Source organism: Triticum urartu, chromosome 2A (genome assembly GCF_056163025.1).
Source record: "Triticum urartu cultivar PI428250 chromosome 2A, HENAU_Tu73, whole genome shotgun sequence".
NCBI lineage: Eukaryota > Viridiplantae > Streptophyta > Magnoliopsida > Poales > Poaceae > Triticum > Triticum urartu.
This window is the reverse complement of record NC_141874.1, coordinates 484,510,780-484,529,977: the sequence shown is the minus strand read 5'-3', so window position 1 is coordinate 484,529,977 and position 19,198 is coordinate 484,510,780. Positions and strand designations below refer to the sequence as shown.

The window sequence follows — 19,198 nt, the reverse complement described above, 5'->3', positions numbered from 1 at the left end:
TGGCATGGATCGGCTCCAGCCGTCAAGCAATACTAGCCGTCGTCTCCCTTCAGTACCTTCGCAAGCCGTCGATCAAGCCTTCTCCAGAATCCGAGTCCATCTTCGTGCCAGCTCCTCCCGAAGAGGTCGTATCCGACTTGGGGGCTGCGGCAGTCGGCTCGGGGACTTCGGCAGGCTGCGCAGGGACGGCAGTAGTCGCACCCGGCCCGGGGACTCCACAACCCGGCCCGAGGCTGCGTTAGTCGGCCCAGAGACTTCAACGATGCAGCAAGCGGCAGCCAGCCCACCACCTCCCAGCCCAACCACCCTAGTGCAAGTAGCCGTAGTGGCAGTAGAAGAAATTCAGGCTCCATCATGGGCACAGCCCATCCTCAAATTTCTGGTTAACAAAGAGCTGCCAGCTGATGAGATCTCGGCCTGGCAGGTGCAACGCCGGGCAGGAGCCTACACAATAGGGAGCTTGTCAGACGTAGCGTGACTGGAGTCTTCTAGCGTTGCGTAGAGCTAGAGAAAGGCCAAGCAATTCTCAAGGATATCCACCAAGGCGACTGCGGCCACCATGCAGCCTCGAGAAGCCTTGTCGCCAAAGCCTTTCTGCCATGGTTTTTTCTGGCCGACTGCTTTGGAAGATGCCAAGGAGTTGGTCAAACATTGCAAAGGGTGCTAGAAGTTCAGTTCCAAACAACATTTGTCGGCTTCTGCACTAAAGACCATCCCCCTCACTTGGCCCTTTGCCGTGTGGGGGGTGGACATGGTGGGACCATTCAAGACAGCACGCGGCGGCATGACCCACCTACTTGTCGCCTTGGACAAATTCAGCAAATGGATCGAAGCAAAGCCAATCAAGAAATTGAACGGTATGACTGTTGTGACCTTCATCGCCGATATCACCGTCCGGTACGGTGTGCCGCACAGCATCATCATTGATAATGGCACAAATTTTGCCAAACGAGCCTTGGCTCGTTTCTGCGCAACGCAGGGCATCCGACTGGTCGAGCCTCTAGAGCGGTCAGCCGGCTGCTGGATCAACGAGCTGCCGGCCATTCTCTGGAGCCTTCTCACCACACCGAACAAATCTACTGGCTTCACTCCTTTCTTCCTTCTGTATGGGGCCGAGGCTGTCATTCCAACTCACATTGAGTTCGACTCACCTCGCGTCACCATGTACATGCAGTATTAAGCACTAAGACATCGGGTCCCTCGAGGAGTACTCGGGGGCTACCCTCTTTATATATGATAAGTTCTGCGCCTATGAATGTATCCTTTCATTATTCCCGCCCGGCACCGGGTTTGACCAGTCGGCCCGGGGGCTTGCCGCCTTGTACTATGTCAATGCTTCCTGTAGTCGGACAAGTAGTGTGTCGACACCTAGGCCCTCTCTTGCCAACAGCCACAGCTCGCAGAGCAACTGTCCGGCTGGCAAGAGTTAAAGGCAGGAAGCGGTGCCCACATGAAAAATGGCTAAGGACCAAAGCATTCACATAGGCCAAGCCGGCTCCTTGCCTTGCTGACCGGCTGTTGAGCAGCCGGCCGTCCAGTTTCTAAAAATTAACTTCCTACACTCTACAAACGGCTAAGTAGTTGCCTTCCCAAAGCGGCCATGTACTTGACCCAGCCACAGACCGTAGAGCGGCTGTCCGGCTGGCAAGACGACAGCTAAGGGAAGGCGGCAAAGGAAAAAAGCCAAAAGAGCAGAAGGAGAAAGACAAGTCGGGAATCGGCAGAAGTAATTTACTTAAAGGCACATGGCCGACATTCAATGAAGTTTGAATACACCCCCAGCGGGTGGAACTGCGCAAGCTTAACAATATTGTTCAAAAGATTACAAGACAGGAAAAGAAAAGGATAGCTTGTCCTCCTAGGCCAAGGGAGCAGCAGCCGGATCGGAGGGGTCGGAGGAGCTCGAAGCTCTGGGTGGTGGAGAGGCCGCCTGGGAGGTCTCGGCCTGATCAGCTCCAGCGACAGTCAGCTCGTCGGTGTGCCGCCCGTTGGTCGAAGCCTGGTCGGGCCGAGGCTGGCGCTCGACTTCACCATCCGGCGCGTCGTCCTCGTCGTTCTCATCCTCCTCCTCCTCGCCTTCGTCGCTAGAGGCGACCACCTCCACCGACTACTCGCCCTCCTCTGGGTTCAGCCAGAACCAGTTGGGTGGCGCCTGCTCACCCTCCTCAGTCAGCTCCGGGAGGAAGACGTTGGTGTCCGTATACTCAGCTATCGTCACGGCACGGCGATATAGGTCGGGCGCCACCACCACCAGCTCTTCAGCAGCCTTAGCACGGAGGGTGGCAAGCTGGTCTATGTTCAGATCAGGGTACCACCCCTTGACGAATTCCAGGGCCCGCCTTGCGCCTACCTAGGCTGCAGAGCATTTCCACGCCTCAAGGCGGCCGACGACCACCTCCAACCAGTCGGAGGTCCGGCTGGGGGTGCGCAGGGCTGGAGTGCCTGGCCAGAGGGCGGAGATTACCTGGGCTCCGGCGCGCTGCAGACGGTGAAGCACCCGATGCACCGGCTGGAGACGAGCTTGGATGCTGAAAAGCTGTTCGGCAAGGGTCCGCGGGGCGTTGGACGCAATTTCTGTGCCAGCCAGCCTTCGATCCTCGCGGCGAGCCTCGATGGCCTGGCCTACGGCAACGGCATGACCAGGAAAGTATTTTGCGCAAGAATAAAAAACATGCATAAACTCAGAGGCCGGCTTGTAAGACAAGTCGGCAGACTAAAGAAGGGAAAAAGCGACTTACCATTGAGCATGTCCTTGATCTTGCTATAGCCATCGGTGAAAGCCTTCTTCTTGTCCGCCCACTTCCAGCGCACAATCTGGAATTCGGCTTCAAGGGCCTCCTCCGCCTCCTTGAGCCTGTCGAGCTCTGCCTTGTGCTTGTCCACCTGGTCAAAAAGCTTTTTGGCCAGGCGGTCGCGCTCTAGCTCTGCCTTGCTGCGCTCCTCCTCCTCCTTAACGCTTAACATGATCTGGGCCTTGCCCAGATGTTGCTGCAAGGCGGCATTGGCTCCTGCAGAAAGCAAATAAGAGAAGATGGTCAAGAAGACATGAAAGGAAAAGCGTAGCTGCCGGAAGATCCGGCCCGACTGCTCAGCAGTCGGCCTGAATCTTAGGGGCTACACCCCACGGGTGCGCTGGCGTGCCCCCGCGTGGGCAAGGAACGGGGTACTTACTCCGGCTTTCGGCCAGCTCATCATTCCGCCTAGCGAGCTCCCGGACCTGGGAGTTGTGGGTGGCTGCGCGGATATTGTGATAGTCGTGCATTGGAAACAATAAAAGAAAGAAGTTTAGCACTCAGAACCTACCTTTAAGTTCCGAGCCGCCTGCTCAGTAGCCGACCTGGAACTTCGGGGCTACACCCAATGGGTGCGCTGGCGTGCCCCCACGGAAGATGTTCATAGAAGGTTTTCAAAAAAAGATTACAAGAGTCAAGCAAGCGGTCAGCGGACGTACCTGGATGGCTTCACCCTAGGCTTGGAGTTGGGCCTGGATGTCTTGCGACGCCCTGTTCAGCACGCCAGACCTGCATCCTAGCGTCCACTCCGGCGGAATGACGCCGGTGGCTTCTGCTTCTAGGGCCGATGAGCTCGCGGCCTCGATCATATGCGGTTGTGGCGCCGACGTTGCCTTCACTGCGCGCCGACGCATCGGAGTATTGGCCACGGGGGTGGATCCCACCACCAGCTCACCGCCGGCTAGCGGCTCTTGCGGCGCGTCCGGCTGACGGCTTTGTAACGGGACACCCGGCGCTGGCTGAGGCGCCTCCACCCTCAGCATGACGTCATCGCCTTCTTCTCTCCCAAAGGTCGGCTGGTCGTCACCGACTCCTCCAGCCGGCACCTGGACCTCTGGCGCCGGTAAAGCGGCGCATAGAGGGATGATAAGTTGTGACGCCTGGTTGTTCGTGGCCTTTTCCGCCCGGGCCTTGGCAATCGCCTTCGCCCGCTCTCTGTCTACGGCATTAGTCTAGGCCTTGGCGGCTGCATCAGCTTCTTTTCGCGCCGCCTTAGCCGGTGCCGCCTTTTGCCGCTCCTCCTGCGTGTTCCGCTCCATCGCCACCTTGAGCTTGGTGAGCGGGTCCACGCGGCGGGTCTTGGCCGAGCTCTCCATCCCCCCGAAGATGGAAGCGGAGGCCGACCACTCAAGAGAGAGCGGGGCTCTGTTCAAACAATATAAACTTAGAAGGAGTTTTGCAAAGGAAGTTCAGAAGAAAATTCGCACGAAAAGAGGCAAAGAAGAAACTCGGTGGGGGTTGGGCACTTACGCGGACACCACTGGGGGCTGCTTCGGAGCCCTTTGAAATTGGGTCGCCTTCATGGCGGCCTCTCGCCGCTTGGTGGTGGCTGCCGAAAAGTGGCACGGCGGCCCGGTGCTTCTGCGCACCACCTGGCACAGCTGACGAGCTCGCACCCGCCTTGTCAGCTCCGCGGGGACGGCGCGCTTCGGGCTTATCATCGTCGTCTGGCCACATCTCGACGTCGCCTCCCCGGGACCCACCCACTCCACCGCCATCGCCTATGGCGTCGTCCTCCAAGGCGGCCGCTCCCAAATTGGGGTCGTCCATGTCGCTCCTGGACCTGTTCGGCAGGTACTCCTGGCCCTCCTCCAGAGCATTAGCCGCCTGCAGGGACGAAAGAATCTGCACAAGTGGCTGGCTGATCAGCCGACGAAAGCAGAACCTGGCACAAGAGAAATACGAAAAAATAAACGGAAAGACTTACGGCATGCGGAGGGTTGGCTCGGGAGTACGACCGCTTGCCGAACTGCCACTCCCCCTCCAAGAGCTTGCAGTTCGAGATGTAGTTAACCAGAAGGGCCACCTCCACGTCTGGCATCTCCTTCATGCATATCCGGCAAGGGTCACAGTGCCCACTCATCCGACTGATCAGATGAAGCCAGCTCTGAAGAGGGAGAACCCGGCGCGCCACGAAGGCGGTCAGCAGATCCGAGGCTTGGAGGCCTTCCGACTCCACCATCTGCTCGAGCCGGGTGATGGCGGCTGCGGAGGCGGCCGACAGCTTCTTCGTCTTGAAAGTCCAGTTGTGGCGGGCTCCAGACGGCGGGCAGGCTTGATAGGCCGGCAAGTTGACGAAGTCGTGCTCCGGGTGCACGTTCTTCACGTAGAAGTAGGATTTTTGCCACAGCTTGACAGACTGCGTCAGGCTGATGGCTGGGAAGGAGTTGCCGGTCCCCGGGCGCCTTACCGTGATGAAGGCGCCGCATTGGGCCGCCTCGTTCTTGGCCGCGGTTCCGAGCTTGGTGTAGAAGAATTCCCCCCCACAGCTCGATGGTGGGGGAAAGCCAAGATATCCCTCGGAGAGGGTGACGAACGCCGACAGCAGCACCACCATATTCGGTGTCAGGTGGTGCGGCTGGAGGCGGTAGAAGCAGAGGAAGGAGCGAAAGAAGTCGGCCGCCGGCAAGCCAAAGCCGCGGATGAAGTGCGAGTGGAAGACGACCCGCTCGCCTTCCCGCGGCGCCGGCGAGATCTTCGTCTCGGGCGGGGGACGCGCCTCCACGAGGCCTTCGCCGGGAAGACGTTGCGTCTGGTGGAGGAACGCGATGTGGTCCCCATGGACGTTGGAGCCGTCCCAAGCCCCGGCTAGCGCCATGAGGATTCGAGCACGACGATGGCGCGCGACGACGACGAGTTGGCAAGCCTACGGCGGAGCAGCGACGCTGTAGGAATAATGCACTGGACGGCAGTGGGCTGCTGTAGCACTGATGCGGAGCATCCTATGATCATCCCCATGAAACGAGCACGAGCTAGAGCTCTCGAGAACGAGGTGACTTATTTCCTTAGTGATATCCCATTTGATCCTCTCGAGGCATGGCTACTACCTAAGTCCGGAATATTATGCATGATTAGGTATCAAGAGGACCCTCCCGAAGAAGCACGTGAAGTCGGACAAACCGCCAAGTCCACGGATGAAGAGAAACGCCGAAAGGAGAAGAAGGCGGATCCAGGACCCGGACATCCGGCCCCAGGCCCGGACATCCAGCCACTGGAGACGACCACTACAACAACAGCCACCCAGCCGCCAAGTGCTACAGGCCCCGGACATCCGGCGTCAACCCCGGACATCCCGTGCCTCGCCAAGTCCCGGGCATCCGGCCTCGCCCCCGGAAATCCGACACCCTCCAAACAGAGAGCAACAAATTCAGCTCCTCTAGCCTGGACATCCGGCCTGCCAACCCGGACATCCGGCTCTCCGTGAAGCCCCGGAGATCCAGCTCGTCGCCCGAACGTCTGGCCTCCCCTGCCTTCGTGCAGTGCATCTGGGCCAAGGCCCATGTACCCCTTCGCCCCTTAGTCTATATATACTCCCCCTCCACCTACGTTTTAGGGTTAGCATTATTTTAGCTCATTTTAGATATAGAGCATTGCTCATCCACATCGGATCTACTCCATGAGAGAGACCGCGGCCTCTACGGAGAAGATCCCTTTGGATTCAAGACCTCCTTGCGGCGAAAAACATCAAGACCTCCTCACGTAGAAGACCGGTTACCTTTTGTATTGTCCGTTGTTGACTTTGGATCTTGTATCTTCCTTTGTGTTCATGCATCTAGTGCATGTGTGATCATACTTGTCGGTTTGAGTGTTCCTCTTTGTGCCCCTTTGTGATTTCCCCTCGTGTTTTCCCCTCGTGTTCTTTGTGTTCATCGTGGGATCTGCTCCTTTCGTGAAAGATCGGCCGATTAGGGTTTCACCCTACATCATCTTGGTATCATGATCTACGTTGATCATGATTTCAAAGCCTCCCCTCTTCGTTTTCTAGCCTAATTTTGTTGTGTTCTTCCCCAATTTCGAAAATCCCCACCAAAAATAGCCCCAATTTTTTTTGTGATTTGTTGGTTTGACGAAGTTTTGTTGGATTTGATCCATGGATTTGCTTGGTTTTGAGTGGATCTAGCATATCCCCACTTTTCCCCATGTTCCATCCATGAAATCTCAACAATTTTGCCTTTGGAATCATCCATTTCCGCCCTCAATTCAAAAATTTCCGCCCCAAACAAGATCTGGATTCGTCGGGCTGGACATCCGGGTCCCCGGCCGGACATCCACCTCCTGGAGCACTAAATCTGCTCGGTTCTGGACAGACAACCCCGGACATTCGGGCTCCACCCCGGACATCCGGCCCCTGTACATTTCAGCTTTTCTGTTTCACCGTTTTGTCCATAACTAATTCATCCAGAGTCCGTTTTTGACGTTCTTTAGCTCGTTCAAAAGCTCTTGACATCCCCCTTCCCACAAAAAAAGAACCATACCCATTTGAATCCATAAAATGTTTGGAACTTTGGCATCTTTGCCTAGGGCTTCCACCATATCATCCGCATAACCACCACCGACTTCCGCAACCTAACCAATTTTGTTCCCCATCGCATTAGTGGTTGCCTGAGGAGTGATTTGGGTCTCCTAAGGTGTCTAGGCTACTTAGGGACGGTTACTTCTTCATCAACCACCACCATCACGTCCGCATAGGCTTACTGAGGGAGTCCTGGATTAGGGGGTCTCCGGACAGCCGGACTATATCCTTTAGCCGGACTGTTGGGCTATGAAGATATAAGATTGAAGACTTCGTCCCGTGTCCGGATGGGACTCTACTTGGCATGGAAGGCAAGCTAGGCAATACGGATATGTATATCTCCTCCTTTGTAACCGACCTTGTGTAACCCTAGCCCCCTCCGGTGTCTATATAAACCGGAGGGTTTTAGTCCGTAGGACAACAGACAATCATACCATAGGCTAGCTTTTAGGGTTTAGCCTCTCCGATCTCGTGGTAGATCAACTCTTGTACTACTCATATTATCAAGAATACTCAAGCGGGGCGTGGGGGTTTACCTCCTTCAAGAGGGCCCGAACCTGGGTAAAACATCGTGTCCCCTGCCTCCTGTTACCATCTGCCTTAGACGCACAATTCGGGACCACCTACCCGAGATCCGCCGGTTTTGACACCGACATTGGTGCTTTCATTGAGAGTTCCTCTGTGTCGTCGCCATTAGGCTTGATGGCTCCTTTGATCATCGATAGCGATGCAGTCCAGGGTGAGACTTTTCTTCCCGGACAGATCTTTGTGTTCGGCGGCTTCGCACTGCGGGCTAACTCGCTTGGCCATCTGGAGTAGATCGAGAGTTACGCCCCTGGCCACCAAGTCAGGTTTGGAAGGTTAAACTACACGGCTGATGTCCGCGGAGACTTGATCTTCGACGGATTCAAGTCCCTGCCTTGTGCGCCACACGGTCACGATGAGTATGATTTAGCTCTATCATCAGATAGTGTTCAGGAGATCGCACCGGCAACCGCTCCGACCCTCAATTCGGAACCAGCTGCGCCATCCATGGACGGGTGGATAGACCCCGCCACGGAGGCCGCACTCTCATCAGCGATCAAGCCGAGTATCGACCTTACCCTTCACGAGAGCCGTGACGCCGAACTACCGGATTCCTCCCTGGCCACGGACTCCCAACCGCCTGTGCCCGTGCCTATCGAATCCGATTGGGCGCCGATCATGGAGTTTACCTCCGCGGATATCTTTCAGCACTCGCCCTTCGGCGACATACTGAACTCATTGAGGTCTCTCTCCTTGTCAGGAGAGTCCTGGCCGAACTATGTTCGGCAGGATTGGGATGCGGATGACGAAGAAATTCGCCGCCCACCCACCACCCACTTAGTAGCCACTATCGATGACTTAACCGACATGCTCGACTTCGACTCCGAAGACATCGACGGTATGGACGACGATGCGGGAGGCGAAGAGGAACCACTGCCCACCGGGCACTGGACAGCCACCTCATCATATGATATATACATGGTGGACACACCCAAAGAAGGCAATGGCGACGAGACAGCGGAGGATGACCCCTCCAAGAAGCAACCCAAGCGCCGCCTCAGCAGCGCCGCTCTAAGTCTCGCCAAAGTAAAAGCGGTGACCCCGGCACAGGAGATAATAGCACTCCGGACAGTGCCGAAGATGACAACAATCCCCTCCAGCAAGATTTAGGGCAGGAGGATGGAGAAGCCAGCCCTCCAGGGAGAGCGGCAGATGGAGAGGCAGAGGGAGATAATTACATGCCTCCCTCCGAAGATGAGGCAAGCCTCGACGATGACGAATTCGTCATGCCTGAGGATCCCGTCGAACAAGAGCGCTTCAAGTGCCGTCTTATAGCCATGGCTAATAGCCTTAAGAAAAAGCAACATCAGCTTCAAGCTGATCAAGATTTGCTAGCTGACAGCTGGACTGAAGTCCTTGCGGCCGAGGAATATAAACTCGAACGCCCCTCCAAGAGTTACCCAAAGTGTAGGTTGCTACCCCGACTGGAGGAGGAAGCACTCAAACCTACATCTCCAGCATATGATGTGGCTGACCGGCCACCTCGTGGCCGTGACAGAGAGGCATTTCAGCCAAAAACTCAGCTCGCACCCCGACACCACTCAAATAAAAATGACAAGGCACCGGGAAACATGCTAGACCTGCAAGACATATTGGAGGACAAAGAAAAACATGCAAGATCGATCTACGGAACACGAGGGTGTGCCACTATGTGAGACGATAACCGTCACGCCAGATACAGTAAAAGTAAATCCGGCCGGGCCGAACACAACGGGCAAGACTCATTTAAACTGCGTCACGATATAGCCCAGTACAGAGGCCCCGCACACCCCCTATTGTTCACAGATGAATTAATGGATCACGAAATCCCAGAGGGTTTCAAACCCGTAAATATCGAATCATATGACGGCACAATAGATCCTGCGGTATGGATCGAGGATTTCCTCCTGCACATCCACATGGCCCGCGGTGATGATCTACACGCCATCAAATACCTCCCACTCAAGCTCAAAGAACTAGCTCGGCGTTGGCTCAACAGCTTGCCAGCAGAGTCCATTGGCTGTTGGGAATATCTCGAAGCCGCATTCCTCGACAACTTCCAGGGCACTTATGTGCGACCGCCAGATGCCGATGACTTGAGCCACATAATTTAGCAGTCAGAGGAGTCGGCCAGGCAATTTAGGACACGGTTCCTAACAAAGAAGAATCAAATCATCGACTGTCTGGATGTAGAAGCCCTAGCAGCTTTTAAGCATAACATCCGCGACGACTGGCTTGCCCGGCACCTTGGCCAGGAAAAGCCGAAATCTATGGCAGCCCTCACGACACTCATGACCTGCTTTTGTGCGGGAGAAGACAGCTGGCTGGCTCGCAGCAATAACATCTCAAAGAACCGTGGTAGTTCGGATACCAAGGATGGCAATGGCAGGTCACGTCGCAACAAACACAAGCGCCGCATTAACAGCGACAATATAGAGGATACGGCAGTCGATGCCGGATTCAAAGGCTCTAAACCCGGTCAGCGGAAAAAGCCATTTAAAAGAAGCACTCCGGGCCCATCCAGTTTGGACCGTATACTCGATCTCTCGAGTCAAATACACGGCACACCCAACAAGCCAGCCAACCACACCAACAGGGATTGTTGGGTGTTCAAGCAGGCCGGCAAGTTAAATGCCAAAAACAAAGATAAGGGGTCACATAGCGATGACGAGGAGGAGCCCCGGCAGCCGAACACCGGAGGACAGAAGAGGTTCCCCCCACAAGTGCGGACGGTGAACATGATATACACAACCCACATCCCCAAGAGGGAGCGGAAGCGTGCGCTAAGGGACGTATATGCGTTGGAGCCAATCGCCCCAAAGTTCAACCCATGGTCCTCTTGCCCAATCACCTTCGATCGCAGGGACCACCCCACTAGTATCCGTCATGGAGGATTCGCCGCACTGGTCCAAGACCCAATCATTGACGGATTTCACCTCACTCGAGTCCTTACGGATGGCGGCAGCAGCCTGAACCTGCTTTATCAGGACACAGTGCCCAAAATGGGTATAGACCCCTCAAGGATAAAACCCACAAAAACGACCTTCAAAGGCGTCATACCAGGTGTAGAGGCCCATTGCACAGGCTCAGTGACACTGGAAGTGGTCTTTGGATCCCCGGATAACTTCCGAAGCGAGGAGTTAATCTTCGATATAGTCCCGTTCCGCAGTGGTATCATGCACTGCTCGGGCGAACCGCATTCGCGAGATTCAATGCGGTACCGCATTATGCATACCTCAAGCTCAAGATGCCAGGACCTCGGGGGGTCATCACAGTTAATGGAAACATAGAGCGCTCTCTCTGCACGGAGGAGCACACTGCAGCCCTCGCAGCAGAAGCGCAAAGCAGCCTCTTAAGGCAACCCACTAGTTCGGTGACTAAGGACCCGGACACCTTCAAGCGCGCCCGGAGTAATCGGCAGCAAGACCGCCTGGCACGTTTCGAGCTCGCATAGCAATACGAACCCCACCCCAGTCCCAGCCACACGGTGAAATCCGTGCCACACATACATAATTACGCATTGAAAATACCATGGGCATAGGTAGGGAGGGGGGCATGACTGCGGCACGCCCCAAAACGCGGCTCAACCGCACTAGGGGCTTCCCGCTTTGTTATTTTTCTCTCTTTTAGAACTTCAATCTCTAGAAACCTTGTCCGGCAGTATGATTGCCGAACACATGATGCAACAACCAAGGAGGCAGAAAGCTACATCGCACCACGGAACTCCCAGGTGGATAACAATAACAAGTGAAATACTTGCTTTAATACCACTCCTCAGCTTGCCCTTGGAGGGGACATGTCACATAGTCCTACTTTTTGCTTATCGCACTACTTGTATCATTCTGCTTTAACGCACCTTTTTGAATAAACAATGCATAGCACTAGACTATTATTGCATTTTATATTCTTCTTTATATATATATATGTATATGTTCATTCATGACATCCAGCACCCATACACTCTGGTACGGCCAATACGCTAGGGGCTTAAGCATACCCCATAAAACGGTGTGTGAAGTCCGAGACAGTGCGGCACCCTGAACTTATAGCATTATATGCATCAGCTCCGAATCATGTCTTGGGTCAATAGTTGGGTTTGTCCAACTGCCATGTTTTGGTACCTTACGTTCCGCTATATCGGTTAAGGTAGAACTGGGAGAACTACTGCGATTGTGCCCCGGTTCAGCTGGGCTAAGCACCTCAGTAGAGAAAGCTAAAACTGACTGTCATGATAAGGTGAGAGACTGGTCGCTGTTCGAGAGGTTTCGAGTCCCTAAAGACTTATGCCGCTTAGAGCGAGGAGTCGGCTTTGTACGGCTTAAGGCGTGTATAGTGCCCCAAATTCAGCCTTCTGAATACTAGGGGCTTCGCCAAAATTTAAAATTATAGAATTCTATGGCTAAGTGAGAGTGATAAAGCATTATAGTCCGATTGCCTTGTTCCTTGCGCTGAGCACCTCCCTCGAAGGACCCAAAAATGGGAACAAGAGTGCTCAGGTTTATCCCGAACACCCCAGCACTCGTAGCATGGGGGCAGAAGTCGACGACTAGCCGTCTCTCAGATTTGATAAACAGCCGAATAGAAGGTAATATTTTAAATTCAAACAAGCGTTGCATAGCGCATATGAACAAGTTTTCATACCACAGGATCACACGAGCAAGTTCATTCAAATATTACATCTTTCGCACACTGGTCCGCTACAAAACGGGCACCCTTCAGGACACCCTCATAATACATCTCGGGGTGGCGAAGCTCCTTGCCCTGCGGTGGCCCCTCCTTCACCAGCTTCTCGGCGTCCATCTTGGCCCAGTGCACCTTCGCACGGGCAAAAGCCCGGCGTGCACCCTCGATGCAGACAGACCGCTTGATGACTTCCAGCCGTGGGCAGGCATCCACAAGCCGCCTCACCAGGCCGAAGTAGCTGTTGGGAAGGGCGTCGCAAGGCCACATCCGGACTATAAAGCTCTCCATGGCCTGTTCAGCCGCCTTCTGCAGCTCGACCAGTTGCTTCAGCTGGTCGCTCATAGGCATCGGGTGTTCGGTCCCAGTATACTGAGACCAGAACAGCTTCTCCGTCGAGCTTCCCTCCTTGGCCTGGTAAAACTTTGCGGCATCCGACACGCTGTGGGGCAAATCTGCGAATTCTCCTGGAGAGCTCCGGACTCGGGTAAGTAACAAGTAATTTACTTATACATGCTTGCTTTGCATATTGAATGCCTTACCCGCAGCTATCTTCCTCATCGCCTCAATCTCCTGGAGGGCCTTTTGGGCTTCAGCCTAGGCATTTTTTGCGCTCTCAAGGGCCGCAGGAAGCTCAGACTCTTGCGTCTTCGAGTCAAGCTCCAACGCCTCGCGCTTCGTCACGAGAGCTTGGAGCTTTTGCTGCACCTCGCCCACCCGTGCCTCTTGCTTTTTCCGCTCGGTGCACTCCTAGGCCGCTTTGTTTTCGGCCTCGGACAGCGCTTGCTTCAGGGTCGCCACTTCGGTCGTATCCCCTGGCAAATTCATAATGGTCCTGTCATTTTGCAATCGCATCTTTATATATATATAGACTTGGTATTACTTACCTTTGTTCTCCTCGAGTTGCCTCTTAGCAAGGCCGAGCTCTTTCTCGGACCCCTCGAGGTCCTGCTTCAGTGCGGCGACCTTCACAGTGAGTGCGGCAAAGGTCAGCAGCGAAGCCTGCATACGCATATAGACATACTTATATTAGACTCCTGCAGATATTATTTGATCCTCTATTCGGCTTTTCTTTGTAAACACCAAACAGAGCATCAGGGGCTACTGTCTATGCGGTAATATTTTTCCTATATTTTAAATACTTACCTCAAATTAGAAGGCTGGCACAGGCTTCAGTCAGTCCGCTCTTGGCCGACTGAACCTTCTTGATCACCGCACTCATAATAGTGCGGTGCTCTTCGTTGATGGAAGCGCCATGAAGCGCTCCCAGCAGGTTGTCCGGTGCCTCTGGATGGACAGAGGTCACCGGCACGGGTGTCTTACCCCTTCTGGAAGGGGGCCGCCTGCCCGAGTCCGGAACCACTGGAGGTTCCGGCACGGTGTTCGGCTGAGAGCCGAACTTGGAGCCCCCGGGAGCCTTGCTCTCTTTGCTCCAGGAGTTTGGAAGGTCGCCTTGAGGCGCCTTCAGGACTGTCTCCCCCCAGCTCGGTGCCCCTTGTGACAATACCTCGGCATTGTCCGTAGGGCAAGGGGAGGAGGCGGTCGGAAGTGGATCGCTATCCATATCCGACGAATCCAAGGAGCCGTCCGACGAGGATACGTCGATACGGGCTTGGGGCGGTCTGCATAATCATATTCGGCGTTAGGAGAAGCAATGCGACAAAGGTATGCTATGAGTTACTCTGGTATCCGAATACTTACGACTTCGCCAGGGGCTTGGCCCTGAGCAGCCACTCGTCTTCGCCTTCGATGGCGGTGGTGGAGCACTCCGGAAGAAGAGTGCTTCCCTTCTTGGACCCTTCGGCCTCCCCGGTCGGGGCGGCCTTCCTTTTCTTGTCTCCCCCGGCTGGAGGGGGAGCATCTTCATCTTCCTCCTCGTCTTCATCGGAGGAGTGCGTCGCGGAGTTATCGGACGATGAGTCCGATACCACCTGGCGCCGGGAACTCTTTCGGGTTCCCTTGGCCTTCTTCTTGGTCTTCTCCGACACCTTATAAGGAGCCGGAGTCAGCATCTCCGTCAGGAGAGCGCCCGCGATGTCTTCGGGAATGGGGGCGGACAGTCAATCTGCTCCGATGCCTCCACCCAGTCCTGTTAAAGGCATGGGAGCTCAGACCCCGCACATGGTTAAGCTATGGGAAATAAATATCCTACCAGATGTACAGAACTTACCGGATTCGCAGGGCGCTTCGCGCTTAGTCCGCGGTCCTCGGTGAGAGAGGGAGGGACCTCGGCGCCCTTGAACAGCACCCTCCAGACGTCTTTGTGCGTTGTGTCGAAGAGCTTGCTTAGAGTCTAGTGCCGGGCCGGGTCAAACTCCCATAAGTTTAAATCCCGTTGTTGACACGGGAGGATCCGGCGGAAGAGCGTGACCTGGACTATGTTGACAAGCTTATGTTTCTTGCTTGTCATGTTCCGGATACACTTCTGGAGTCCGTCCAGCTCCACCGATGAACCCCAGGACAGGCCCTTCTCCTTCCAGGAAGTGAGCCGCGTGGGGATTCTGGATCGAAACTCGGGGGCCGCCACCCAGTTGGTGTCGCGCGGCTCGGTGATGTAGAACCATCCCGATTGCCACCCCTTTACGATCTCCAAGAAGGAGCCCTCAAGCCATGCAACGTTGGGCATTTTTCCCACCATGGCTCCGCCGCATTCCGCTTGTTGTCCGCCCACCACCTTCGGCTTGATATTGAAGGTCTTTAGCCACAGGCCGAAGTGGGGCCGGATGCGGAGGAAGGCCTCGCACACGACGATGAATGCCAAGATGTTGAGGATGAAGTTTGGGGCCAGATCATGAAAGTCCAGCCCATAATAGAACATGAGGCCGCGGACAAATGGATGGAGGGGAAACCCCAGTCCGTGGACAAAGTGGGGGAGGAATACCACCCTCTCGTGAGGTTCTGGGGTAGGGATGACCTGCCCGCGGCTGGCAGCCGGTGCGCAATGTCCGCCGCTAAGTATCCGGCTCCACGTAACTTTTTGATGTGCCCCTCCGTGACGGAGGAGGCCATCCACTTGCCTCCCGCTCCAGACATGTTTTGGAGAGAGTTGACAAGGAGGATTCGGACTTGGGCGCTAGAGCTCGAGTGCGCGAAAATGGATGAGCAAGGAGGAAGAAGGCGTGGATAGAAAAAGGTGAGATCTTATCCCTTTATAAGGGCGGACTAAACTATGCGCCCCCACTAGCCTGGTAAAACCCGCTTATCCCCCAAGCGTCGTAATTGATGGCGTGGTTGGGTTACCCACGTCCGTATTGATGAGAATCCAGTAATAAGGGGAACATGATCTTTGCTTTGACAAGACGTGTCAAGAAACCGCCTCGCGTTATGTGCGGGGCTGGTTAAGGAAAACGGTTCAAATAATTACCGGGCCGTAGCGTGATGTCATGCTGCCAAAACGTGTCAGCAGATTAGATTTGTGGAAATATTATTCTCTCTATGGTGGTATGTGTGTAACGCCCTCGATGCGGCTATAGCTCCCACGTGTCGAGGCACGACTTAGAGACATAACCGCATTGAAAGCAATGTCGCAAGTCAGGCAATCATTACAACATCCCATGTAATACATAATAAAAGGGGGAGATAACATAGTTGGATTACACTCGCCACGTCACATCAGAGTACATAAATAACATCCATCAAACAAACACTCATGGCCCGACTACGGCGCCAAAATGGAAAAGAACCCAACATGCAACAAGGCCCTGAATCGAACCCCAACTAGGCACCACTACTGATCATCGGGAAAGGAAACATAATAACGCTGAGAGTCCTCGTCGAACTCCCACTTGAGCTCGTACTCATCACCTGGAGCGGAATCACCTGGACCTGCATCTGGAATTATAGTATCTGTGAGCCACAGGGACTCAGCAATCTCGCACCCTCGCGATCAAAACTATTTAAGCTTATAGGAAGGATAAGGCAAGTATATGTGGAGCTGCAGCAAGCGACTAGCATATGTGGTGGCTAACTTATCCGCAAAAGAGAGCGAGAAGAGGAGGCAAGGCGCAAGCGAGAAACTAGAGGAACAACCTGCGCAAGCATAACTCCAACTCCGTGTCCACTTCCCGGACTCCGCCGAGAAGAGGCCATCACGGTAACACACACAGTTGATTCATTTTAAATTAATTAAGGTTCAGTTATCTACAACCGGACATTAACAAATTCCCATCTGCCCATAACCGCGGGCACGGCTTTCGAAAGTTCAATCCCTGCAGGGGGGGTCCCAACTTAGCCCATGACAAGCTCTCACGGTCAACGAAGGAATAGACCTCCACCCGACTCACACCGATCAGACTCGGTAACCCGGTACAACAAGATAGTTCGACAGGTTAAAACAAGACCAGCAACACCGCCCGAATGTGCCGACAAATCCCGATAGGAGCTACACATATCTCTTTCTCATGGCACACTCAGATGAGACATCCTACGAGTAAAACCAACCCTCAAGTTCCCCCGAGGTGGCCCCGTAGTCTACTCGGTCGGACCAACACTCAGAGGGAGCACTGGCCCGTGGGGGGGGCTAAAATAAGATGACCCTTGAGTCTGCAGAACCCCAGGGAAAGAAAAGGGTAGGTGGCAAATGGTAAAACCAATGTTGGGCATTGCTGGAAAAGCTTTAATCAAGGCGAAATATCAAGGGGTTCCCATTATAACCCAACCGCGTAAGGAACGCAAAATCCGGGAACATAACACCGATATGACGGGAACTAGGGCGGCAAGAGTGGAACAAAACACTAGGCGAGAGGCCGAGCCTTCCACCCTTTACCAAGTATATAGATGCATTAAGATAACATAGCAATATAATGATATCCCAACAAGTAAATAAATGTTCCAACAAGGAAAGGCTCCAATCTTCACCTGCAACTAACAACGCTATAAGAGGGCTGAGCAAAGCGGTAACATAGCCAATCAAAGGTTTGCTAGGACAATGGTGGGTTAGAGGTTCAATCACGGCAATTTGGAGGCTGACAAGCAAAAGGTAGGCATCGTAGCATTGGCAAAGCAAGAGCGAGCAAACTAGCATAGCAAAGATAGTAGTGATTTCGAGGGTATGATCATCTTGCCTGAGATCCCGCAAGGAATAAGAACGAGTCCATGAAGAAGACAAACGGACGTAGTCGAACGAATCCTCACAACACGACGTTACCGGAACCAACCCGAAGAAGCAATCATCGGAAAAGAGCAAACAACATAGTAAACAACCACGACATGAACATGGCATGATGCACAATCAAGTATGATGCATGTCCGGTTTAAGTATGCATGGCATGGCAAAGTGCACAAGCAAAACTACAAATTAAGTGGAAGCTCAATATGCAACGAGTTGCATATTGACGGAGCACCACATCAATTATTTAGTTCTCTCTCGTTTATGTACCCAACAATATTAAATGTTGATTAACATGGCAAGGGGTGAAACAAATGAAAACTACCTATTTAGGCAAATTTAAATGAGGCCGGAAACAACGAACAACAATTCCGGAAACTCCCCATGAGCATGTTATAGATTTGGTACTGTTCTGCCCTAAACACAATTTTAGAGTTGTTAAACATGCAAGATGATGCCACCATGTTAAACTAGGCAAAATTCTACCCCATTTACATATAAAGATTATTAAAATCGGAGTTACGGTTAATTAGTTATGAATTAAATCATTTTAGCATGGCATAGGGGCAAATTTAATCAAACATCATTTTAAACATTTTGAACATAGATGAAAGTTGGATATTATTAATCCACACAAAATTCTGAGCAAGTTTCATATATAAAACATTTTAATCCGATGCACGGTTCATGAGTTATTAAATGCATGAACATGAGGGTCTAATCTGTAAAACTGGCAATCTATGGAATAATAGACAAATCGTCCAGATCTGGAAAAAAATGATGCGGGCCGAATCTGAGGCAAGCCCAACAGCAGGAAGAAAAAAAATGAGAGGAGGGGCGCTGCGGGTGTGGCTCACCCAGTGGGCTTGGCCCAGGAAGGAGGGAGAGGCCGGCCGAGGCGATCTGGGCCTGGGGCGGAGGAGGTGGCCCACGCGGAAGGTCTTCCTCCTCCCGATCCCCACCTGGATCGGGGAGGTAGGAGGCGGCGATGTCGGATGCCAGCGTGGGGAGGTGCCGGGGCGGCGCTGCTGCACCGGATCCGGACGGATCTGGCCGCGGGGGGCCCATTCCCGGCGACGGCGAGGTCAGCTGGCGACGAGCGGAGCTCCAAGGTGGCGGGGTCGCGAAGACGGGTTCTACGGGCGCGGCGGTGGTGCAAGGGACGAGCAGGAGGCGGGGCTCGACTCCGGCGAATGTTGCAGGCGACGGCGGAGGCCGGCAACGGAGGAGCGGCGGAGCGCTCGGGCTCCCAGCGCGCGGCGGCGAAGAGAGGGCCCCGTGGTGGCCCGGTTCGGCCCCGGGGCGGGCCAGATCTGGGCCCCAGGAGGATGGCGGCGAAGTGGGCGCAGGGGAGGTGAGGTGGCGGCTCGGGATAGGCTGGCGGCGGCGGTTGGGTGACGTGGCGCGACGGGATTGGTCGGAGTGAGGTGGCTGAGGGCGGCGGACATGTCCGGCCGGTGGTGGGATGTCTTGTCCGGTGGCCCGAGGAGCGGGGCTAGGGTTTGATCTGCGCGGAATTTCGGAGGGGATCACATATTTATA

The 19,198-nt window shown here is 54.2% G+C and overlaps 1 protein-coding gene across 1 annotated transcript; it reads left to right on the top strand.

Annotated features, from left to right (window-relative positions):
• The first annotated feature begins 751 nt into the window (after positions 1-751).
• On the top strand, positions 752-1,180 carry LOC147985555 (uncharacterized). Its single transcript, XM_087541638.1, has one exon. It carries the CDS (start codon positions 752-754, stop codon positions 1,178-1,180), a length of 429 nt encoding a protein of 142 aa, XP_087397764.1.
• Positions 1,181-19,198: the final 18,018 nt, after the last annotated feature.